Below are 20,200 nucleotides of genomic sequence, written 5' to 3' on the forward strand. Positions count from 1 at the left end.
ATGCACTAAAATCTCATCGAGTTCCCCCCAAAAAAACATTGAAAGACCTTAAATTCAGGAAAACCCCCTAAAATACGTGACGGCCCCCCAAAAAACTTCATGGAGGTAAAAAAAAACCCCAAGCTGGAGCCCCCCCAAAGCCCAGGAGACCCCCAAAATCCACGAGGAGCTCCCAAAACCTCGAGAAAAACAACTTTGGGACCAAAAATCTCTCGGGAACGGCCAACGGAGACTCCAAGGCCAACGGGGACCCCAAATGCCCCTCGAGGGGACCCCAAAAACCCCGTGGGGACCCCAAAAGCTGGGTGGGGACCCCAAAACCCGACTCTGGTGCCCCCAAAACCCCGGCGAGACCCCAAGCGCCCAAGATGGCCGCCCCCGCCCTGCTTTCGGCTCCGCCCCGGAGCTTCCGGACCCACTTCCGGTCCCCACCACCCCACTTCCTGTCCCCAAGTAGAGTTTTCACACCACTTCCGGTCTGATATGACATCACTTCCTTTCACAACCGGGGTATGACGTAACTTCCGTTTTCCGTATGACGCAATTTCCGGTTTTAACCCTTTACTTCCGGTCCCGTCCCCCCAACAGCGTGGTGGGCGCCGGCGCCCCGCCCCCCCCGGCCTCCATCTTGGCGCCCCGCCCCTCCCTCACGCTGCGGGGGCTACTTCCGGCCACGCCCTATGACGTCACCGTGACGGCGCGCAACGCCCGCGGCAGCAGCGCCCCCGTCAGCGTCAACGCCACCACTTCCGGTAAGGGGAGGGGGCGGGGCCGGAAGCGGAAGTGGGAGGTGGGCAGAGGGAGGAAGCGGAAAGCCCGGTGGGACCCGGAAGTGCAACCGGAAATGGGGGGCGAAAACGAAAGTGAAACCGGAAGTTGGGAGCGAAGTGAAAACGAAAGTGAAACCCGGAAGTTGTTCGGTGTGGGGTGAGGGGGAAGTGACGCAGGGGGCGGAAGTGGCTTGCCTGCAACCGGAAGTCGTTGTAGCAGAACCGGATGCAGGGCCGGGGGACCGGAAGTGGTGCTCGGGGGAGGGAGTAGAACCGGAAGTACACCACCTCAGACCGGAAGTAGCCTGATATGGGGGCAGGAAGTGGTTTGGGCGGTAAGGAAGTGGGAAGTATCAACCGGAAGTGACGTTTCCATGTTCCTCCCCCCCCTCCTAGAGCTGCACGTTGATTCGGCGCCACATCCAGGGCCTATCCCGGCCCCGCCCTCCTCAGGTAACAAGGACATGGGTGTGGGGGAGGGGCGGAGCCGAGTCCCCGCCCCTTCCCCTGACCCCGCCCCCTTTCCTTCCCTCCCCTCTCCATCCCATCAGGCTTTGCGGTGTTGCCCACCCTGGTGGGGGCGCTGGGGGCGCTGGGGGCGGGGCTTCTGCTGGGCATGGCCGCCATGGGCCTGCGGCGACGGCACCGGGGGGGCGCTGGCGGCCCCGGGGGGGCCGCGAGGAGCACGGAGGGGGCGGGGACGGAGAGCAGCGAGGTGAGGGGGGGCGTGGGGGTGGGAGGGGGGGGGGACCGGGGACGGCAACGGGGCAGCGGGGTCCCTTGGGTGGCCAATGGGGTCCCTTGGGGTCATGGGGGGGGCACCTGGGGGTCTTGGGGTCACCAACGGGTCAACGGGGTCCCCTGGGTGGCCAATGGGGTCCTTGGGGGCATCAATGGGTCAACGGGGTCCCTTGGGTGGCCAGTGGGGTCCTTGGGGACCTCAATGGGTCAATGGGGTCCCGTGGGTGGCCAATGGGGACCCTTGGGGTCATCAACGGGTCAATGGGGTCCCTTGGGTGGCCAATGGGGACCCTTGGGGACGTCAGCGGGTCAATGGGGTCCCTTGGGTGGCCAATGGGGACCCTTGGGGACGTCAACGGGGCAGTGGGGACCCTTGGGTGGCCAATGGGGACCCTTGGGGTCATCAATGGGCCAATGGGGTCCCTTGGGTGCTCAATGGGGACTCTTGGGGTCATGGGGGGTCACCTGGGGGTCTTGGGGTCATCAACGGGTCAACGGGGTCCCTTGGGTGGCCAATGGGGACCCTTGGGGACGTCAACGGGGCAGCGGGGACCCATGGGTGGCCAATGGGGACTCTTGGGGTCATGGGGGGGTCACCTGGGGGTCTTGGGGACGTCAACGGGTCAACGGGGTCCCCTTGGGGTGAGGGGGGGACACTGGGGGGCCTTGGGGGAGGGGGGGGGGACACAATGGGGACACCTGGGGACCCTCGGGGATGTCCCCCCCTCCCCTCCCCTCCCCTCCCCCCCCAGATGAGCTCCGTTGGGTCCTGGGTGCCCCCCAGCGACGCCCCCGCCTGGGACCCCCCCATGGGTGAGTCCGGGGGGGGCTCCCCCCCCAAAATCCAACTCCCTCCCCCTTCCTCTGACCCCCTCCCCATAATTTATCCCCCCCATTTGCCCCCCCCTCCCCAATTTACCCCCTCAATTTACCCCCCTCCCCATTTACCCCCCTCCCAATTTACTCCCCCCAACTTACCCCCCCCCAATTTGCCCCCTCCCAATTTACCCCCCCAATTTACCCCCTCCCCATTTACCCCCCCAATTTCCCCCCCCATTTTACCCCCCCATTTTACCCCCCCTCCCAATTTACCCCCCAATTTTACCCCCCCCAGCCGACCACCACTACGAGGACGTGCCCGACTGGGGGGGCTACGACGAGGTGAGCCCCCCCCCCGCCCCCCCCCCCTCTTTTTTTTTTAATTAATTTTTTTAGGGGGGGTCCATCCCCCCCCCGACCCCCCCCGACCCCCCCCTGACTCCCCCCTTGTCCCCGCAGGTGGCCCCCCCGCCGCTCTACGCCCCCCCCCCGCCCTTTGGGGGGGTCCCCCCCCACCCCCCAAAATTCACCCTTCAGGGGGAGCTGGTGTGAGCCCCCCCCCCCCCCAAAAATAAACCCCGCCCCCTCGGGGGGAGGAGCCTGCAGCTGGCGTGTTGATTGGTCCTTTTCTTAATGGGGGGGGGGGCTGTTAATTGGGGGGGGGCTGGGTTAATTGGGGGGGGGGGTCGTTAATTGGGGGGGGTTGTTAATTAGGGGGGGGTCTCATTAATTACAGGGGGGGGTCCTGGATCCTTTTTGGGGTCCCCCTCCCCAAATCAGACTCCTTGCTCCAGCCAATCAAAACGCTTTATTTTTTTTTGGGGGGGGGTCATCCCCCCCCCCCCTTTTCCCAGTTCCCTCCCAGTCCAAACCAGTTTCCCCCCAGTTTGGGGATCTCCCACCCCATTTTGGGGCAAAATCCACCGATTTCGGGCGCGCTCGCCCTCACCCTCCCCCAATTTGGGGTCCCCTTGGTGGCTCCCCCCCCAATTTGGGGGGGGGGGCCCTAAAAAAAAAAATCCCCCCCCTCCCCCTCATTAACTCCTTAACGAGGCGGGGAGGGGGGAGGAGCTTGTGAGGGGGCGGGGCTACACGGCAGCCCCGCCCCCCCCGGGTCTTTCTTAAAGGGGCCGCGCCCCTAATTTTTTGGGGGGGGGGTTAAAAATTTGGGGGGTGCCCCCATTTTTTGGGTGTGTCCCCCCCCCCCAAAAAAAAAATGAACCAATGTGGTTCGGGGAATTCATTTCACGGAAATGGGGGGGGTGGGGGGCCCCACCCCCCGAAATTGGGCGATTTCACGGAAATCACGAAAAATGAAGGCGGCGGGGGGGTGGGGGGGGGCTTTTGGGGTGCCCCCCCCCCCCCCATGATGTCACATCCCGCCCTCTGATGACGTCATCTAGGAGGTGGGGGAGGGGCGGCGCGCCCCCCGGCGGCTCTTCAGGAGGAGGCGGAGCTGGGGGGGGGGAGAGGGGAGAAAAAGGGGGGGTCAAAACCCCAAAATCTTGGGGTTTGACCCCAAAATTTTGGGGGGGGGGTAGGGGAGGCCCCATAGTTTGGGGCTGTCCCGGGATTTTGGGGTTTGGCCCCAAAATCCTGGGGGGGGGGGGGGAGCCCTGAAATAATTGGGGAGGGGGCGCATCGATTTGGGGGAGGGACGCCAAAATTTAGGGTGAGAAATAAGGAATTTGGGGTCAGGCTCAGCTTCGGAGCACCGCAGAGGGGTTTTGGGGTGAAAAGTCAGGATTTGGGGTGTGGGGATGGTTTGGGGGGGGGGAAGAGCAGCAGGTTTTGGGGGGGTGGTGGCTGGATTTGGGGACAAAGTTCCAGGAATTGGGGATTTTGGGGTCATTTGGAAGGGGAGTGGGTGCAGTTTTGGGGCAAAGCAGCAGGATTTGGGGATTCTGGGGTCATTTATGGGGTTCAGCAGTGCAATTTTGGGGCAAAGCAGTAGGATTTGGGACACAACAGCTGGATTTGGGGCTTTTGGGGTCATTCGGGGGGGGTTCAGTGGTCCAATTCTGGGGCACAGCAGTAGGATTTAGGGATTCTGGGGTCATTTATAGGATTTGGGGCACAGCAGCAGGATTTGGGGACTCTGGGTCCATTTATGGGATTCAGCGGCTCAGTTTTGGGGCAAAGCAGCTAGATTTAGCAGTTTTGGGGTCATTATGGGTTTTGGGTGCAAAGCAGCCAGATTTGGGGATTGTGGGGTCATTCAGGGGGGTTCAGCAGTGTAATTTTGGGTCACAACAGTTGGATTTGGGGATTCTGGAGTCAGTTACGGGGTTCAGTGGTGCCATTTGGGTGCAAAGCAGCCGGATTTGGGGCAAAGCAGCAGGATCTGGGGCTTTTGGGGTCATTCAGGGGGGGTTCAGTGGTTCAATTTTGAGGCAAAGCAACCAGATTTGGGGACTCTGGAGTAATTTATAGCATTTGGGGCACAGCAGCAGGATTTGGGGACTCTGGGTCCATTTATGGGGTTCAGCGGCTCAATTTTGGGGCAAAGTAGTTGGATTTTGGGATTCTGCGGTCATTTGGGGGGGAGGTTCAGCGGTTCAGTTTTGGGACAAAGCAGTTGGATTTGGGGATTCTGGGGCCATTGATAGGATTTGGGGCACAGCAGCTGGATTTAGCAATTCTGGGCTCGTTTACGGGGTTTCTGCAGTGCCATTTGGGTTCAAAACAGCCAGATTTGGGTCTTGGGGGGGGAGTCGAGTCTCACCTGGTCCCCGGGGGGGCCGGGGGGCAGCAGGCCGTGGGGCAGGTCGTGCTCCAGGTTGCGGGCGCTGGGGTCGGCCCCCCAGGCCAGCAGCAGCCGCACCAGGGGCTCCTGGCTGGGCCCCCCCGGCAGCGCCGCCGCCATGTGCAGGGGGGTGTTCCCGTGGGCCTGGGGGGGGGGACACGGGGGGGACACGTCAGCCTGGGGGTGCCCCTGGGGCCCATAGGGACCCCCAGGGGCCTCCAGAACCCCTATAGTGCTCCTGGAGCCCGTAGGGACCTCCGGAACCCCTATGGGGCTTCTATGGTCTATAGGGACCCATAGGGACCTCCAACCCCCCCCATGGTGCTCCTGGGGCCCATAGGGACCTCCAGAACCCCTATAGTGCTCCTGGGGCCTATAGGGACCTCCGGAACCCCTACGGGGCTTCTATGGTCTATAGGGACCCATAGGGACCTCCAACCCCCCCATGGTGCTTGTATGGTCTATACGGACCCATAGGGACCTCCAGAACCCCTATAGTGCTCCTGGGGCCTATAGGGACCTCTGGAACCTCTATGGGGTTTCTACGCCCTATAGGGACCCATAGGGACCTCCAACCCTCCCATGGTGCTTGTATAGTCTATAGGGACCTATTGGGACCTCCAGAACCCCTATAGTGCTCCTGGGGCCTATAGGGACCTCCAACACCCGCATGGTGCTCCTGGAATCCATAGGGTCCCCTAGAGACCTCCAGAACCTCTACAGGGCTCCTATGATCTATAGGGACCCATAGGAACCTACAGAACTCCCCAGGGTGCTCCTGGGACCCACAGGGACCTCCAGAACCCCTACGGGGCTTCTATGGTCTATAGGGACCCATAGGGACCTCCAAATCCCCCATGGTGCTCCTGGGACCCATAGGGACTTCGAGAACCCCTGTGGGGCTTCTATGGTCTATAGGGACCCATAGGGACCTCCAGAACCCCTATAGTGCTCCTGGGGCCTATAGGGACCTCCAGAACCCCTACGGGGCTTCTATGGTCTATAGGGACCCCTAGGGACCTCCAGAACCCCTATAGTGCTCCTGGGGCCCATAGGGACCTCCGGAACCTCTACGGGGCTTCTATGGTCTATAGGGACCCATAGGGACCTCCAGAACCCCTATAGTGCTCCTGGGGCCTATAGGGACCTCCGGAACCCCTACAGGGCTTCTATGGTCTATACGGACCCATAGGGAGCCCCACACCCCCATGGTGCTTGTATGGTCTATAGGGACCCATAGGGACTTCCAGAACCCCTACAGGACTTCTATGGTCTATACAGACCCACAGGGACCTCCAGAACCCCTATAGTGCTCCTGGGGCCTATAGGGACCTTTGGAACCTCTATGGGGCTTCTATGGTCTATAGGGGCCCATAGGGACCTCCAGAACCCCTATGGGGCTTCTATGGTCTATAGGGACCCATAGGGACCTCCAACCCCCCCATGGTGCTTGTATGGTCTATAGGGACCCATAGGGACCTCCAGAACCTCTACGGGGTTTCTATGCTCTATAGGGACCCATAGGGACCTCCAATCCCCCCATGGTGCTCCTGGGGCCCATAGGGACTTCGAGAACCCCTATGGAGCTTCTATGGTCTATAGGGACCCATAGGGACCTCCAACCCCCCCATGGTGCTTGTATAGTCTATAGGGACCTATTGGGACCTCCAGAACCCCTATAGTGCTCCTGGGGCCTATAGGGACGTCTGGAACCTCTACGGGGTTTCTATGCCCTATAGGGACCCCTAGTTACCCCCACATCCCCATGGTGCCTGTATGGTCTATAGGGACCCATAGGGACCTCCAGAACCCCTATAGTGCTCCTGGGGCCTATAGGGACCTCTGGAACCTCTGTGGGGCTTCTATGGTCTATAGGGGCCCATAGGGACCTCCAGAACCCCTATAGTGCTCCTGGGGCCCATAGGGACCTCCAGACCCCCTACAGTGCTCCTATGGTCTATAGGGTCCCATAGGGACCTCCAGGCTCCCCTAGGGTGCTCCTGCGCCCCATAGGGGCTTCCAGGGACCTCCAAGACCCCCTTGGCACCCCTAGGACCCACAGGGACCTATAGGACCCGTAGCAATTTGTAGGGACTTACAGGGACCTGTAGGACCCATAGGTACCAACAGGTCCCAGAAGGGCCCATGGGCACCTATAGGAACCCACTGACAACTATAGGGGACCCAGAGGGACCTATAGGACCCATAGGTGCCAGCAGTAGTGTCAATAGGCACCTATAGGGACCCAGAGGGACCTATAGACACCAACAAGGGCATCTATAGGGACCGTAGATACCCACAGGGACCCAGCAAGGGCCATGGGCACCCCGAGGGACCTATAGCGACCCCATAGGCACCATCAGGTACCCATAGGGACCCACGGGCGCTCACAGGGATCTAGAGAGACCTATAGGACCCATAGGGAACCCCAGAGCCCCCCACGGAGGTCCCAGCACCCAGAGGCCCCCACATACCCCATAAGTCTCCTGGAGACCCCATAGACAGCTCCGCCCCCGTGTAGGGCCCCACTCTCCATAATCCCCACATAGGGCCCTATATAGGTCCATAGGTGCCCCATAGGTGCCCTATAGGTGCCCTTTAGGTGCCCTATAGGTCCATAGGTGCCCTATAGACACCCTATAGGTGCCCACAGACACCCTACAGGTGCCCCATAGATCCATAGGTGCCCTTTAGGTGCCCTATAGGTTCATAGGTGCCCCAAAGATACCCATAGTTGCCCTATAGGTTCATGGGTGCCCCATAGATATCCCAGAGGTACCCCACAGATGACCTATAGGTCCATAGGTGCCCCATAGACACCCTATAGTTGCCACTTAGGTACCCATAGATACCCTATAGGTCCATAGATGCCCCATAGGTACCCCATAGATACCCTATAGGTCCATAGGTGCCCCATAGGTGCCCTATAGGTGCCCCATAGCTGCCCATAGATGCCCTACAGGTCCATAGGTGCTCCATAGGTGCCCTATAGGTGCCCCATAGATGCCCTGTAGGTGCCCTACAGGTCCACAGATGCCCCATAGGTGCCCTATAGGTGCCCCATAGGTACCCCATAGATGCCCTACAGGTCCATAGGTGCCCCATAGGTGCCCTATAGGTGCCCCATAGGTACCCCATAGATGCCCTACAGGTCCATAGGTGCCCATAGGTGACCTATAGATGCCCCATAGATGCCCCATAGGTCCTTAGGTTCCCCATAGACACCATATAGATGCCCTATAGGTACCCATAGCTGCCCTGTAGGTCCGTGATTGCCCCATAGATGCCCCACAGGTCCATAGGTGCCCCATAGACACCCTATAGATGCCCCATAGGTACCCAGAGCTGCCCTATAGGTCAATGGGTGCCCCATAGATGCCCTACAGGTCCATAGGTGCCCTATAGGTGCCCCATAGGTCCCCATAGATGCCCTATAGGTCCATAGGTGCCCTATAGGTGCCCCATAGGTGTCCCATAGGTATCCAAGAGGTGCCCCATAGATGCCCTGTAGGTCCATAGGTGCCCCATAGATGCCCTATAGGGGCCCCATAGGTGCCCCATAGGTGTCCATAGATGCCCTACAGGTCCATAGGTGCCCTATAGGTGCCCCGTAGGTGCCCATAGATGCCCTATAGGTGCCCCATTGGTGCCCATAAATGTCCTATAAGTCCATAGGTGTCCTGTAGACACCCCATAGATACCATATAGGTCCATAGGTGCCCCATAGATGCCCTATAGGTGCCCCATAGGTGCCCCATAGACACCCCATAGATACCCTACAGGTCCATAGGTTCCCTATAGGTGCCCATAGATGTCCTATAGGTCCATAGGTGCCCCTTAGATGCTCCATAGGTGCCCTACAGGTCCATAGGTGCCCATAGGTGCCCTATAGGTGCCCCATAGGTGCCCATAAATGTCCTATAGGTCCATAGGTGCCCCATAGACACCCCATAGATACCCTATAAGTCCATAGGTGCCCATTGGTGCCCTATAGGTGCCCCACAAGTACCCCACAGATGCTCTACAGATCCATAGGTGCCCTATAGGTGCCCTATAGGTGCCCCATAGGTATCCCATAGATGCCTTACAGGTTCATAGGTGCCTCATAGATGCCCTATAGGTGCCCCATAGATGCCCTATAGGTCCATAGGTGCCCCATAGGTGCCCCATAGATATCCTACAGGTCAATAGGTGCCCCTTAGATGCCCCATAGGTGCCCATAGATATCCCAGAGGTACCCCATAGATGCCCTGTAGGTCCATAGGTGTCCCATAGGTGCCCCATAGATGCCCTACAGGTCCATAGATGCCCCATAGGTGCCCTATAGGTGCCCATAGATATCCCATAGGTGCCCCATAGATGTCCTACAGGTCCATAGGTGCCCCACAGATGCCCATAAATGTCCTATAGGTCCATAGGTGCCCCATAGACACCCCATAGATGCCCTACAGGTCCATAGGTGCCCCATAGGTGCCCTGTAGGTCCATGGGTGTCCCATAGATGCCCTATAGGTGCCCCACAGGTACCCCATAGATGCCCTATAGGTCCATAGGTGCCCCATAGGTGCCCCATAGATATCCTACAGGTCCATCGGTGCCCTATAGGTGCCCCATAGGTGCCCCATAGGTGCCCCCCGGCCCCGCAGCTCGTTACCTTCATGTTAACGAGGCGGGGGGCCACCCCGGGCTGGCGCAGCAGGAGGTGGGTGAGGGCCAGGTTGCCCCCCCTGACGGCCAAGTGCAGCACGGTCTGGCTGCTCTTCATGTCCTATAAGGGGGGGGGGACACACCAAGGGGGGGCCGTCACCCATGGGTGCCCCAAAAAGGGGGTGTCCCCCCCCCCCAAAAAAAAATCCCATACCTGGCTGCCGCAGTCGGCCCCCATCCGCAGCAGGAGCTCGACGCAGAGGAGCCGCTCCTGGGGGGTCGGGGTTGGGGGGGGGGGACCCCCGGAGACCCCCCCCCCGCCACGCAGGGAGGCGTTATGGGACAGCACGGCGCAGTGCAGGGGGGTCTGGCCTGGGGGGGTTAATTGGGGGGGGGGGGGCGAAAAGGGGTGGTCACTCCCCGCCCCCAAAAATCAGGGGATTCCCCTCAAAGTGGGGGCGACCCCATTGACAGCCCCAAATCCCAGTTGTGTCCCCCCCCAAGTCAAAGAGCACCCCCACCCACAAGTTTGACCCCCCCTCCCCCCGAAAGCAAGGACCCCAAAAAACAAGACCCCCCCAATCACCTTCGCCCCCAAAAATCAGGGGATTTCCCCCAAAATTGGGGGTGACCCCATTGACAGCCCCGAATTGCCCTAATATGAGCTCACCCCCCCCCCCCCCCAAATTGAGGTTGCTCCCCCCAAAGAGCCCCCAATGGGACCCACCCCAAAAAATTGAGACCCCCCCACCTCCAATTCTCCCCCCCTAAAACAAGGAACCCCCAAAACATGGGGGCCCCCAAATCCTTCCTTTATCACCCCAAATAGGGACCCCCCCCAAAAAAGAAACGCACAAATTTGTCCCCCCCCCCCCCAAACCCTAAAACTGACCCTCCTCCCCTCAAAGACCCCCCTCAAAATTGGGGACAACCAAGGGACCCCCCCCCCAAAGGATGCCCCAAACCAGACCCCTCTCCCCGTGACCCCATAAATTGGGGGGCCCCCAAGATGCCCTCCCTGTGGGATTGGGGTTGCCCCCCCCCCCAAAATTTTACCTTCAAAGTTCCTGGCCTCCACGTTGACCGGGACCCCCGACGCCATCACAGCCTGGGGGGGGGGGGACAGGGGGGGTGGGTTTTTGGGGTGCCCCTGGATCCCCCTGGGGGGATTTTGTGGGGTCCGGACCCCCGGGGGGGGCGTTTTAGGGTGTCCCCAGGGTGGGTTTTGGGGTGCCCCCATAGGGTGGGGTGGGATGCCCTGGTCCACATAGGGTGGTTTTGGGGTGCTGGGGTGTCCATGGGGTGGTTTTGGGGTGTCCCCAAACACCCAGGTCCCTATGGGGCAGTTTTGGGGTGCCTGGGTTCCCAGGGGATGGTTTTGGGGTCCTGGGGTTCCCATGGGGTGGTTTTAGGGTGCCCATGGGGTGGTTTTGGGGTCCCCATGGGATGTTTTTGGGGTTCCGAGGTCCCCATTGGGCAGTTTTGGGGTGCCCTTTGGGTTGGTTTTGGGGTGCCTGGGTCCCCATGGGGTGGTTTTGGGGTGCCCAGGGGGTGGTTTTGGGATGGTTTTGGGATCCTGGGGTTCCCATGGGGTGGTTTTGGGGTGCCCTTTGGGTTGGTTTTGGGGTTCCGGGGTCCCCATGGGGTGGTTTTGGGATGGTTTGGGGGTTGTAGGGTTCCCATGGGGTGGTTTTGGGGTCCCCATAGGATGGTTATGGGATGGTTTTGGGATCCTGGGGTTCCCATGGGGGTGGTTTTGGGGTTCCTGGATCCCCATCGGGTGGTTTTGGGGTGCCCAGGGGGTGGTTTTGGGATGGTTTTGGGGCTCTGGGGTTCCCATGGGGTGGTTTTGGGGTGCCTGGGTCCCCATGGGGTGGTTTTGGTGGCCCCATGGGGTGGTTTGGGGATAGTTTTGGGGTTCTGGGGTTCCCATGGGATGGTTTTGGGGTACCCTTTGTGTTGGTTTTGGGGTTCCGGGGTCTCCATGGGGTGGTTTTGGGATGGTTTGGGGGTTGTGGGGTTCCCATGGGGTGGTTTTGGGGTCCTCCTAGTATGGTTATGGGATGGTTTTGGGGTCCTGGGGTCCCCATGTGGTGGTTTTGGGGTTCTGGGGTCCCCATAGGATGGTTTTGGGGTGCCCCTTGGGTTGGTTTTGGGGTGCCTAGGTTCCCATGGGGTGGTTTTGGGGTGGTTTTGGGGTCCTGGGGTCCCCATGGGAGTGGTTTTGGGGTTCCGGGGTCCCCATGGGGTGGTTTTGGGATGGTTTGGGGGTTGTAGGGTTCCCATGGGGTGGTTTTGGGGTCCCCATAGTATGGTTATGGGATGGTTTTGGGGTCCTGGGGTCCCCATGTGGTGGTTTTGGGGTTCTGGGGTCCCCATGGGATGGTTTTGGGGTGCCCATGGGGTGGTTTTGGGATGGTTTTGGGGCTCTGGGGTTCCCATGGGGTGGTTTTGGGGTGCCCTTTGGGTTGGTTTTGGGGTGCCTGGGTCCCCATGGGGTGGTTTTGGGGTGCCCAGGGGGTGGTTTTGGGATGGTTTTGGGATCCTGGGGTTCCCATGGGGTGGTTTTGGGGTGCCCTTTGGGTTGGTTTTGGGGTTCCGGGGTCCCCATGGGGTGGTTTTGGGATGGTTTGGGGGTTGTAGGGTTCCCATGGGGTGGTTTTGGGGTCCCCATAGGATGGTTATGGGATGGTTTTGGGATCCTGGGGTTCCCATGGGGGTGGTTTTGGGGTTCCTGGATCCCCATCGGGTGGTTTTGGGGTGCCCAGGGGGTGGTTTTGGGATGGTTTTGGGATCCTGGGGTTCCCATGGGGTGGTTTTGGGGTGCCCTTTGGGTTGGTTTTGGGGTGCCCTTTGGGTTGGTTTTGGGGTGCCTGGGTCCCCATGGGGTGGTTTTGGTGGCCCCATGGGGTGGATATGGGATAGTTTTGAGGTTCCGGGATCCCCATGGGGTGGTTTTGGGATGGTTTGGGGGTTGTGGGGTTCCCATGGGGTGGTTTTGGGGTCCCCATAGGATGGTTATGGGATGGTTTTGGGGTCTTGGGGTCCCCATGAGGTGTTTTTGGGCTGGTTTGGGGATTCTTGGGTCTCCATGGGATGGTTTTGGGGTCCTGGGATTCTCATGGGGGTGTTTTTGGGGTTCCTGGATCCCATGGGGTGGTTTTGGGGTTCCCATGGGATGGTTTTGGGGTTCAGGGGTTCCCATGGGGTGTTTTTGGGATGGTTTTGGGGTTCCTGGTTTCCCATGGGATGCTTTTGGGGTTCCTGGGTCCCCATGGGGTGGTTTTGGTGGCCCCATAGGATGGTTATGGGATGGTTTTGGGATCCTGGGGTTCCCATGGCGGTGGTTTTGGGGTTCCTCGATCCCCATGGGCTGGTTTTGGGGTGCCCATAGGGTGGTTTTGGGGTTCAGGGGTTCCCATGGGGTGGTTTTGGGGTGGTTGTGGGGTCCTGGGGTTCCCATGGGGTGGTTTTGGGGTTCCCATGGGGTGGTTTTGGGATCCTGGGGTTCCCATGGGGTGGTTTTGGGATGGTTTTGGGGTTCCTTGTTTCCCATGGGATGGTTTTGGGGTCCTGGGGTTCTCATGGGGTGGTTTTGGGGTCCCCATGGGGTGGTTTTGGAGTTCCTGGATCCCCATGGGGTGGTTTTGGGGTTCTGGGGTTCCCATGGGGTGGTTTTGGGACGGTTTTTGGGTTCCTGGTTTCCCATGGGATGCTTTTGGGGTTCCTGGGTCCCCATGGGGTGGTTTTGGTGGCCCCATAGGATGGTTATGGGATATTTTGGGGTCCCTGCGGGGTGGTTTTGGGGTTCCGGGATCCCCATAGGATATTTTTGGGGCTGGTTTGGGGCTGTTTTGGGGCTGGTTTGGGGCTTCCTACTTCCCCATGGGGACGATTTAGGGATTCCGGGCCCTTCATACTCTAATTTCGGGGTGCTCGCGGGATTGCTTTGGGGTCGTTTTTGGGGTCCCTACCTGGAGCACGCGGGGCAGCCCGTAGGTGGCGGCGAGGTGCAGCACCGTGCGCCCGCGGTGGTCGGCGGCATCGGGGTCGGCGCCCAGGGCCAGGAGGTCCCCGAGGACCCCCGGGGCCGCCGCCGCTGCCGCCACCAGCAGCGGGGTCTATGGGGGCAGCGGGGGGCACCCGTTACTGGGGTGCTCCCCGTTGTGCCCCATTAATCCCGTTATTCCCCGTTATGGCCCGTTATTGCCCCTTATTCTCCATTTTTCCCCGTTATTCCCCGTTATTCCCCATTATACCCCGTTATACCCCATTATTTCCCATTATTCCCCATTACATCCCATTATTACCCATTACACCCCATTATACCCCGTTATACCCCATTATTCCCCATTTTCCCCATTACTCCCCACTGCTGCCCCATTTACCCCATAACCTCATTATCCCACCCCCAACGACCTCATTACTGCCCCGTTTCCCCCTAACCTCATTATCCCACCCCCATGACCCCATTATTCCCCCGTTTCCCCCCATAATCTCATTATCCCACCCCCACGACCCCATTATTCCCCCATTGCCCCCATAACCTCATTATCCCACCCCCATGAACCCATTATTGACCCATTCCCCCCCAACCTCATTATCCCACCCCCACGACCCCATTATTCCCCCATTCCCTCCAACCTCATTATCCCGCCCCCACGACCCCATTATTCCCCCATAACCTCATTATCCCACCCCCATGACCCCATTATTCCCCCGTTTCCCCCCATAATCTCATTATCCTGCCCCTACGACCCCATTACTGCCCCGTTCCCCCCTAACCTCATTATCCCGCCCCCACGATCCCATTATTCCCCCATTCCCCCCCTAACCTCATTATCCCGCCCCCACGATCCCATTATTCCCCCATTCCCCCCAACCTCATTATCCCGCCCCCACAACCCCGTTATTCCCCCATTCCCCCCAACCTCATTATCCCACCCCCACAACCCCACTACTGCCCCATTCCCTCCCATAACCTCATTATCCCGCCCCCACGATCCCATTATTCCCCCATAACCTCATTATCCAGCCCCCACGACCCCATTATTCCCCCATTCCCCCCCTAACCTCATTATCCCACCCCCACGACCCCATTATTCCCCCATTCCCCCCAGCCTCATTATCCCGCCCCCACGATCCCATTATTCCCCCATTTCCCCCATAACCTCATTATCCCACCCCCACAACCCCACTACTGCCCCATTCCCTCCCATAACCTCATTATCCCGCCCCTACGACCCCATTATTCCCCCATTCCCCCCATAACCTCATTATCCCACCCCCATGACCCCATTATTCCCCCATTCCTCCCATAACCTCATTATCCCACCCCCATGACCCCATTATTCCCCCATTCCCCCCAACCTCATTATCCCGCCCCCACGACCCCATTACTGCCCCATTCCCCCCTAACCTCATTATCCCACTCCCACGATCCCATTATTCCCCCATAACCTCATTATCCCACCCCCAACGACCCCATTATTCCCCCGTTTCCCCCCATAACCTCATTATCCCACCCCCACGACCCCATTATTCCCCCGTTTCCCCCCATAATCTCATTATCCCACCCCCACGACCCCATTATTCCCCCATTCCCCCCCATAAACTCATTATCCCACCCCCTTGACCCCATTATTCCCCCGTTTCCCCCCCAACCTCATTATCCCATCCCCACGACCCCATTATTCCCCCATTTCCCCCATAACCTCATTATCCAGCCCCCCCGACCCCATTACTGCCCCATTCCCCCCATAATCTCATTATCCCGCCCCAACGACCCCATTATTACCCCATAACCTCATTATCCCACCCCCACGACCCCATTATTCCCCCATTCCCCCATAACCTCATTATCCCACCCCCAACGACCCCATTACTGCCCCGTTCCCCCCAACCTCATTATCCCACCCCCATGACCCCATTATTCCCCCATAACCTCATTATCCCACCCCCACGACCCCATTATTCCCCCATTCCCCCCAACCTCATTATCCCGCCCCCACGACCCCATTACTGCCCCGTTCCCCCCCCAACCCCATAATTCCCCCGTACCTTCCCGCGGTGCTCGCGCAGCTCCAGTTGCCCCAGTGCCTTGAAGACCTCGGCGGCCGCCCGGGCGGGGGCGCGCAGCCCCCGGGCACACAGCACGTGCAGCAGCCTGGGGGGAGGGGATGGGGTTTTGGGGTGGGGGGCAACACCTCCCCCTTTGTCGGCCCCATTGACCTACCTGGGACGGTGTCATCCCCCGGTGTCACCCCATTGACCCTATTGCCCCCCCATTGACCCTGTTGGCCCCCATTGACCCTATTGACTCTCAGTTGACCCTATTGCCCCCCATTGACCCTATTGACTCCCCGTTGACCCTATTGCCCCCCGTTGACCCTATTGCCCCCATTGACCCTATTGGCCCCCATTGACCCTATTGACTCTCAGTTGACCCTATTGCCCCCCATTGACCCTATTGCCCGCCCAGTTGACCCTATTGCCCCCCATTGACCCTATGGCCCCCCCATTGACCCTATTGACTCCCAATTGACCCTATTGCCCCCCCATTGTCCCCATTGACCCCCTCATTGCCCTCCAGTTGACCCTATTGCCCCCCATTGACCCTATTGTGCCCTTCGGTGCCCCCATTGTCCCCCCATTGCCCCCTTTGGCCCTTCATTGACCCTATTGCCCCCCCATTGACCCTATTGCCCCTCGATTGCCCCCTTGGCCCTTCCTTGACCTTATTGCCCCCCTTGGCCCTTCATTTACCCTATTGCCCCCCTCATTGCCCTCATTGACCCTATTGCCCCCTCCGTTGACCCTATTGCCCCCCCATTGACCCTATTGACTCCCAATTGACCTTATTGCACCCCCCGTTGACCCTATTGACTCGCAATTGACCCTATTGCCCCCCCCAGTTGACCCTATTGCCCCCCATTGACCCTATTGCTCCCCAGTTGACCCTATTGCCCCCATTGACCCTATTGACTCCCGGTTGACCCTATTGCCCCCCATTGACCCTATTGCCCCCCCATTGACCCTATTGCCCCCCATTGACCCTATTGACTCTCAGTTGACCCTATTGCCCCCCATTGACCCTATTGACTCCCGGTTGACCCTATTGCCCCCCATTGACCCTATTGACTCTCAGTTGACCCTATTGCCCCCCATTGACCCTATTGCTTCCCATTGACCCTATTGCACCTCAGTTGACCCTACTGACTCCCAATTGACCTTATTGCACCCCCCGTTGACCCTATTGACTCGCAATTGACCCTATTGCCCCCCCCAGTTGACCCTATTGCCCCCCATTGACCCTATTGCTCCCCAGTTGATCCTATTGCCCCCATTGACCCTACTGACCCTCCATTGGTCCATCATTGACCCTATTGCCCCCCATTGACCTTATTGCCCCCCGATTGCCCCCCTTGGCCCTTCATTTACCCTATTGCCCCCCTCATTGCCCTCATTGACCCTATTGCCCCCCCATTGACACTATTGCCCCCCATTGACCCTATTGACTCCCAGTTGACCCTATTGCCCCCCACTGACCCTATCACCCCCCCTTTGACCCTATTACCCCCCATTGCCCCCATTGAGCCCCAACTGCCCCCACCGACCCCATTGCCCCCCCTCACTGACCCCATTACCCCCCCCCACTCTCCCACTTGCCCCCATTGACCCCTCATCAACCCCATTGGCCCTCCCTTGTCACCGTTGCCCCCCCATTGGCCCCATTGCCCCCACCACCCCACTGACCCCATTCCCCACCCCCACCCCATTGACCCTGTTCCCCCCCCCACCCCACTGACCCTATTACCCCCCCGCGCCCCCTCCTCACGTGTCGCCCTCCTCGTCCTGCCGCAGCAGCTCCCGGGGGTCCAGGGGCCCGCAGCGCCGCCCGGGCGGCCGCCAGCTCCCCGGGGTCCGGTTCGGGATCGGGGTCGGGGATTGGGATCGAACCCCCCGGGACAACCCCGATGTCACCCCCCGGCGGCGGTGGGAGGGCCCAGGGAGGGCCGGGGGGAATGAAGGGGGCGGCAGCCTGGGGGGGGGGAAGGTTTATTGGCCCTATTGCCCCTTGTCTTGCCCCATTGAGCCTATTACTTCCCCATAGACCCTATTACCCCCCCGTTGACCCTATTACCCCCTCGTTGACCCTGTTACCCCCCCATTGACCCTACTGCCCCCCTATTGCTCCCATACTCCCCCATTGCCCCCATACCGCCCCATTGACCCTATTACGCTCCCTGTTGACCCTATTACCCCCCTCATTGACCCTACTGCCCCCCTATTGCCCCCATACCCCTTACTGACCCTATTACTCCCCCCATTGACTTACTGGCCCTCTACTGCCCCCATACTCCTCCTATTGACCCCATACCCCCCCATTGACCCTATTACCCCCCCACTGATCCTATTGCCCCTCCCATTTCCCCATTGACACCCCCCATAGCCCTTCTTGCCCCCATTGCACCCATCTTACCCCTATTGCCCCCCCTTGACCCTATTAGCCCCCATCTTGCCCCTATTGCCACCCCTTGCCTATTGCCCCTATATTCTGCCCCATTGCCTCCCTTGACCCTATTGCCCTGCACCTTGCCCCTATTGCCCCCATATCTGGCCATATTGCCCCCCATCTTGCCCCTATTGCCCCCATTGCCCCTATATTCCACCCCACTGCCCCCCCTTGCCCCTATTGCCCCCCATCTTTCCCCCTATTGCCCCATATCCTGCCCTATTGCCCCCCTTTACCCTATTGCCCCCCATCTTGCCCCCATTGCCCCATTGCCCCTATATTCCACCCCATTGCCCCCCCTTGTGCCTATTGCCCCCATATTACCCCACTGCCCCTATATCTTGCCCCATTTCCCCCCCTTGCCCCTATTGCCCCTATATCCCACCCCATTGCCCCCCTTGACCCTATTGCCCCCCATCTTGCCCCTATTGCCCCTATATCCTTCCCCATTCCCCCCCCTTGACCCTATTGCCCCTATATCCCACCCCATTGCCCCCCTTGTGCCTATTGCCCCCATATTACCCCACTGCCCCTATATCTTGCCCCATTGCCCCCCCTTGCCCCTATTGCCCCTATATCCCACCCCATTGCCCCCCTTGACCCTATTGCCCCCCATCTTGTCCCTATTGACCCTATATCCTTCCCCATTCCCCCCCTCGACCCTATTGCCCCATATCCTACCCCATTGCCCCGCCTTGACCCTATTGCCCCCATATCCTTCCCCATTGCCCCCCCTTGACCCTATTGCCCCATATCCTGCCCAATTGCCGCCCTTGACCCTATTACCCCCACATTACCCCACTGCCCCTATATCTTGCCCCATTGCCCCCCCTTGACCCTATTGCCCCTATATCTCACCCCATTGCCCCCCTTGTCCCTATTGCCCCCCATCTTGCCCCTATTGCCCCTATATCCCACCCTATTGCCCCCCTTGTCCCTATTGCTCCCCATCTTGCCCCTATTGCCCCATATCCTACCCCATTGCCCCCCCTTGACCCTATTGCCCCTATATCCCACCCCATTGCCCCACTTGTCCCTATTGCCCCCCCCTTGCCCCTATTGCCCCTATATCCCACCCCATTGCCCCCCTTGTCCCTATTGCTCCCCATCTTGCCCCTATTGCCCCTATATCCTTCCCCATTCCCCCCCTTGACCCTATTGCCCCTATATCCCACCCCATTGCCCCCCTTGTCCTTATTGCCCCCATATTACCCCACTGCCCCTATATCTTGCCCCATTGCCCCCCCTTGACCCTATTGCCCCTATATCCTTCCCCATTCCCCCCCTTGACCCTATTGCCCCTATATCCCACCCCATTGCCCCCCTTGTCCCTATTGCCCCCCATCTTGCCCCTATTGCCCCTATATCCTTCCCCATTCCCCCCCTTGACCCTATTGCCCCTATATCCCACCCCATTGCCCCTACCCGCCCCTACTGCCCCCCCCAGCCCCCCCACGTGCCCCCTATGGGTCCCCGCTCACCTCGCAGCCCCCTAGGGCGGGGGGCTCGACCCCATAAGCCCCCCCGGGGCCGCCGTGGGCACAGGGGGGACCCCACAAGCCCCCGGGGGGGGGGGTCGCTGGGGGGGGGGCGAGCCAGGGGGCAGCCGGGGGGGGGGATGGGCCGGGGGCACCTGGGGGGGGGGAAATGGGGTGAGGGGGGGTGGTTATGGGGTCAGGGGGGATATGGGGTCATGGGGGGGTGTGGGGGGGATATGGGGTCATGGGAGGGTGTGGGGGCTTATGGGGTCATGGGGGTTATGGGGTCATGGGGGGGTATGGGGTCATGGGGGGGATATGGGGTCATGGAGGGGATTTGGGGTCATGGGGGGGATTTGGGGTCACGGGGTTTATATGGGGTCATGGGGGGATATGGGGTCATGGGGGGGTGTAGGGGGGGTCATGGGGTTTATATGGGGTCATGGGGGGCATATGGGGTCATGGGGGGGTCATGGGGGGGATAT

General features: G+C 59.9%; 2 protein-coding genes across 2 annotated transcripts in view; one reads left to right on the plus strand and one right to left on the minus strand.

The window, feature by feature from the left end:
* NPHS1 (NPHS1 adhesion molecule, nephrin) overlaps positions 1-2,882 on the plus strand; it is a gene marked incomplete at both ends in the record, with an annotated part of 41,440 nt that extends 38,558 nt beyond the window's left edge. Inside the window, 6 exon segments of the mRNA XM_084307071.1 lie at positions 589-752; positions 1,167-1,223; positions 1,322-1,485; positions 2,264-2,324; positions 2,626-2,672; positions 2,790-2,882. Of these exon segments, the coding sequence (XP_084163197.1) occupies positions 589-752; positions 1,167-1,223; positions 1,322-1,485; positions 2,264-2,324; positions 2,626-2,672; positions 2,790-2,882 (586 nt within the window).
* Positions 2,883-3,729: 847 nt separating this feature from the next.
* NFKBID (NFKB inhibitor delta) lies at positions 3,730-19,816 on the minus strand (the record flags this gene model as incomplete). Its single annotated transcript, XM_084307072.1, is given in 10 exon segments — positions 3,730-3,786; positions 5,056-5,220; positions 9,730-9,843; positions 9,937-10,094; positions 10,779-10,830; positions 13,697-13,843; positions 15,783-15,888; positions 17,560-17,603; positions 17,605-17,763; positions 19,719-19,816. Coding segments are annotated over 10 exon segments (1,100 nt in total), but the record flags the coding sequence as incomplete, so codon positions are not given.
* Between the last annotated feature and the right edge of the window lie 384 nt (positions 19,817-20,200).

The sequence above is a fragment of the Netta rufina genome (assembly GCF_964035555.1).
Source record: "Netta rufina genome assembly, contig: SUPER_38_unloc_1, whole genome shotgun sequence".
NCBI lineage: Eukaryota > Metazoa > Chordata > Aves > Anseriformes > Anatidae > Netta > Netta rufina.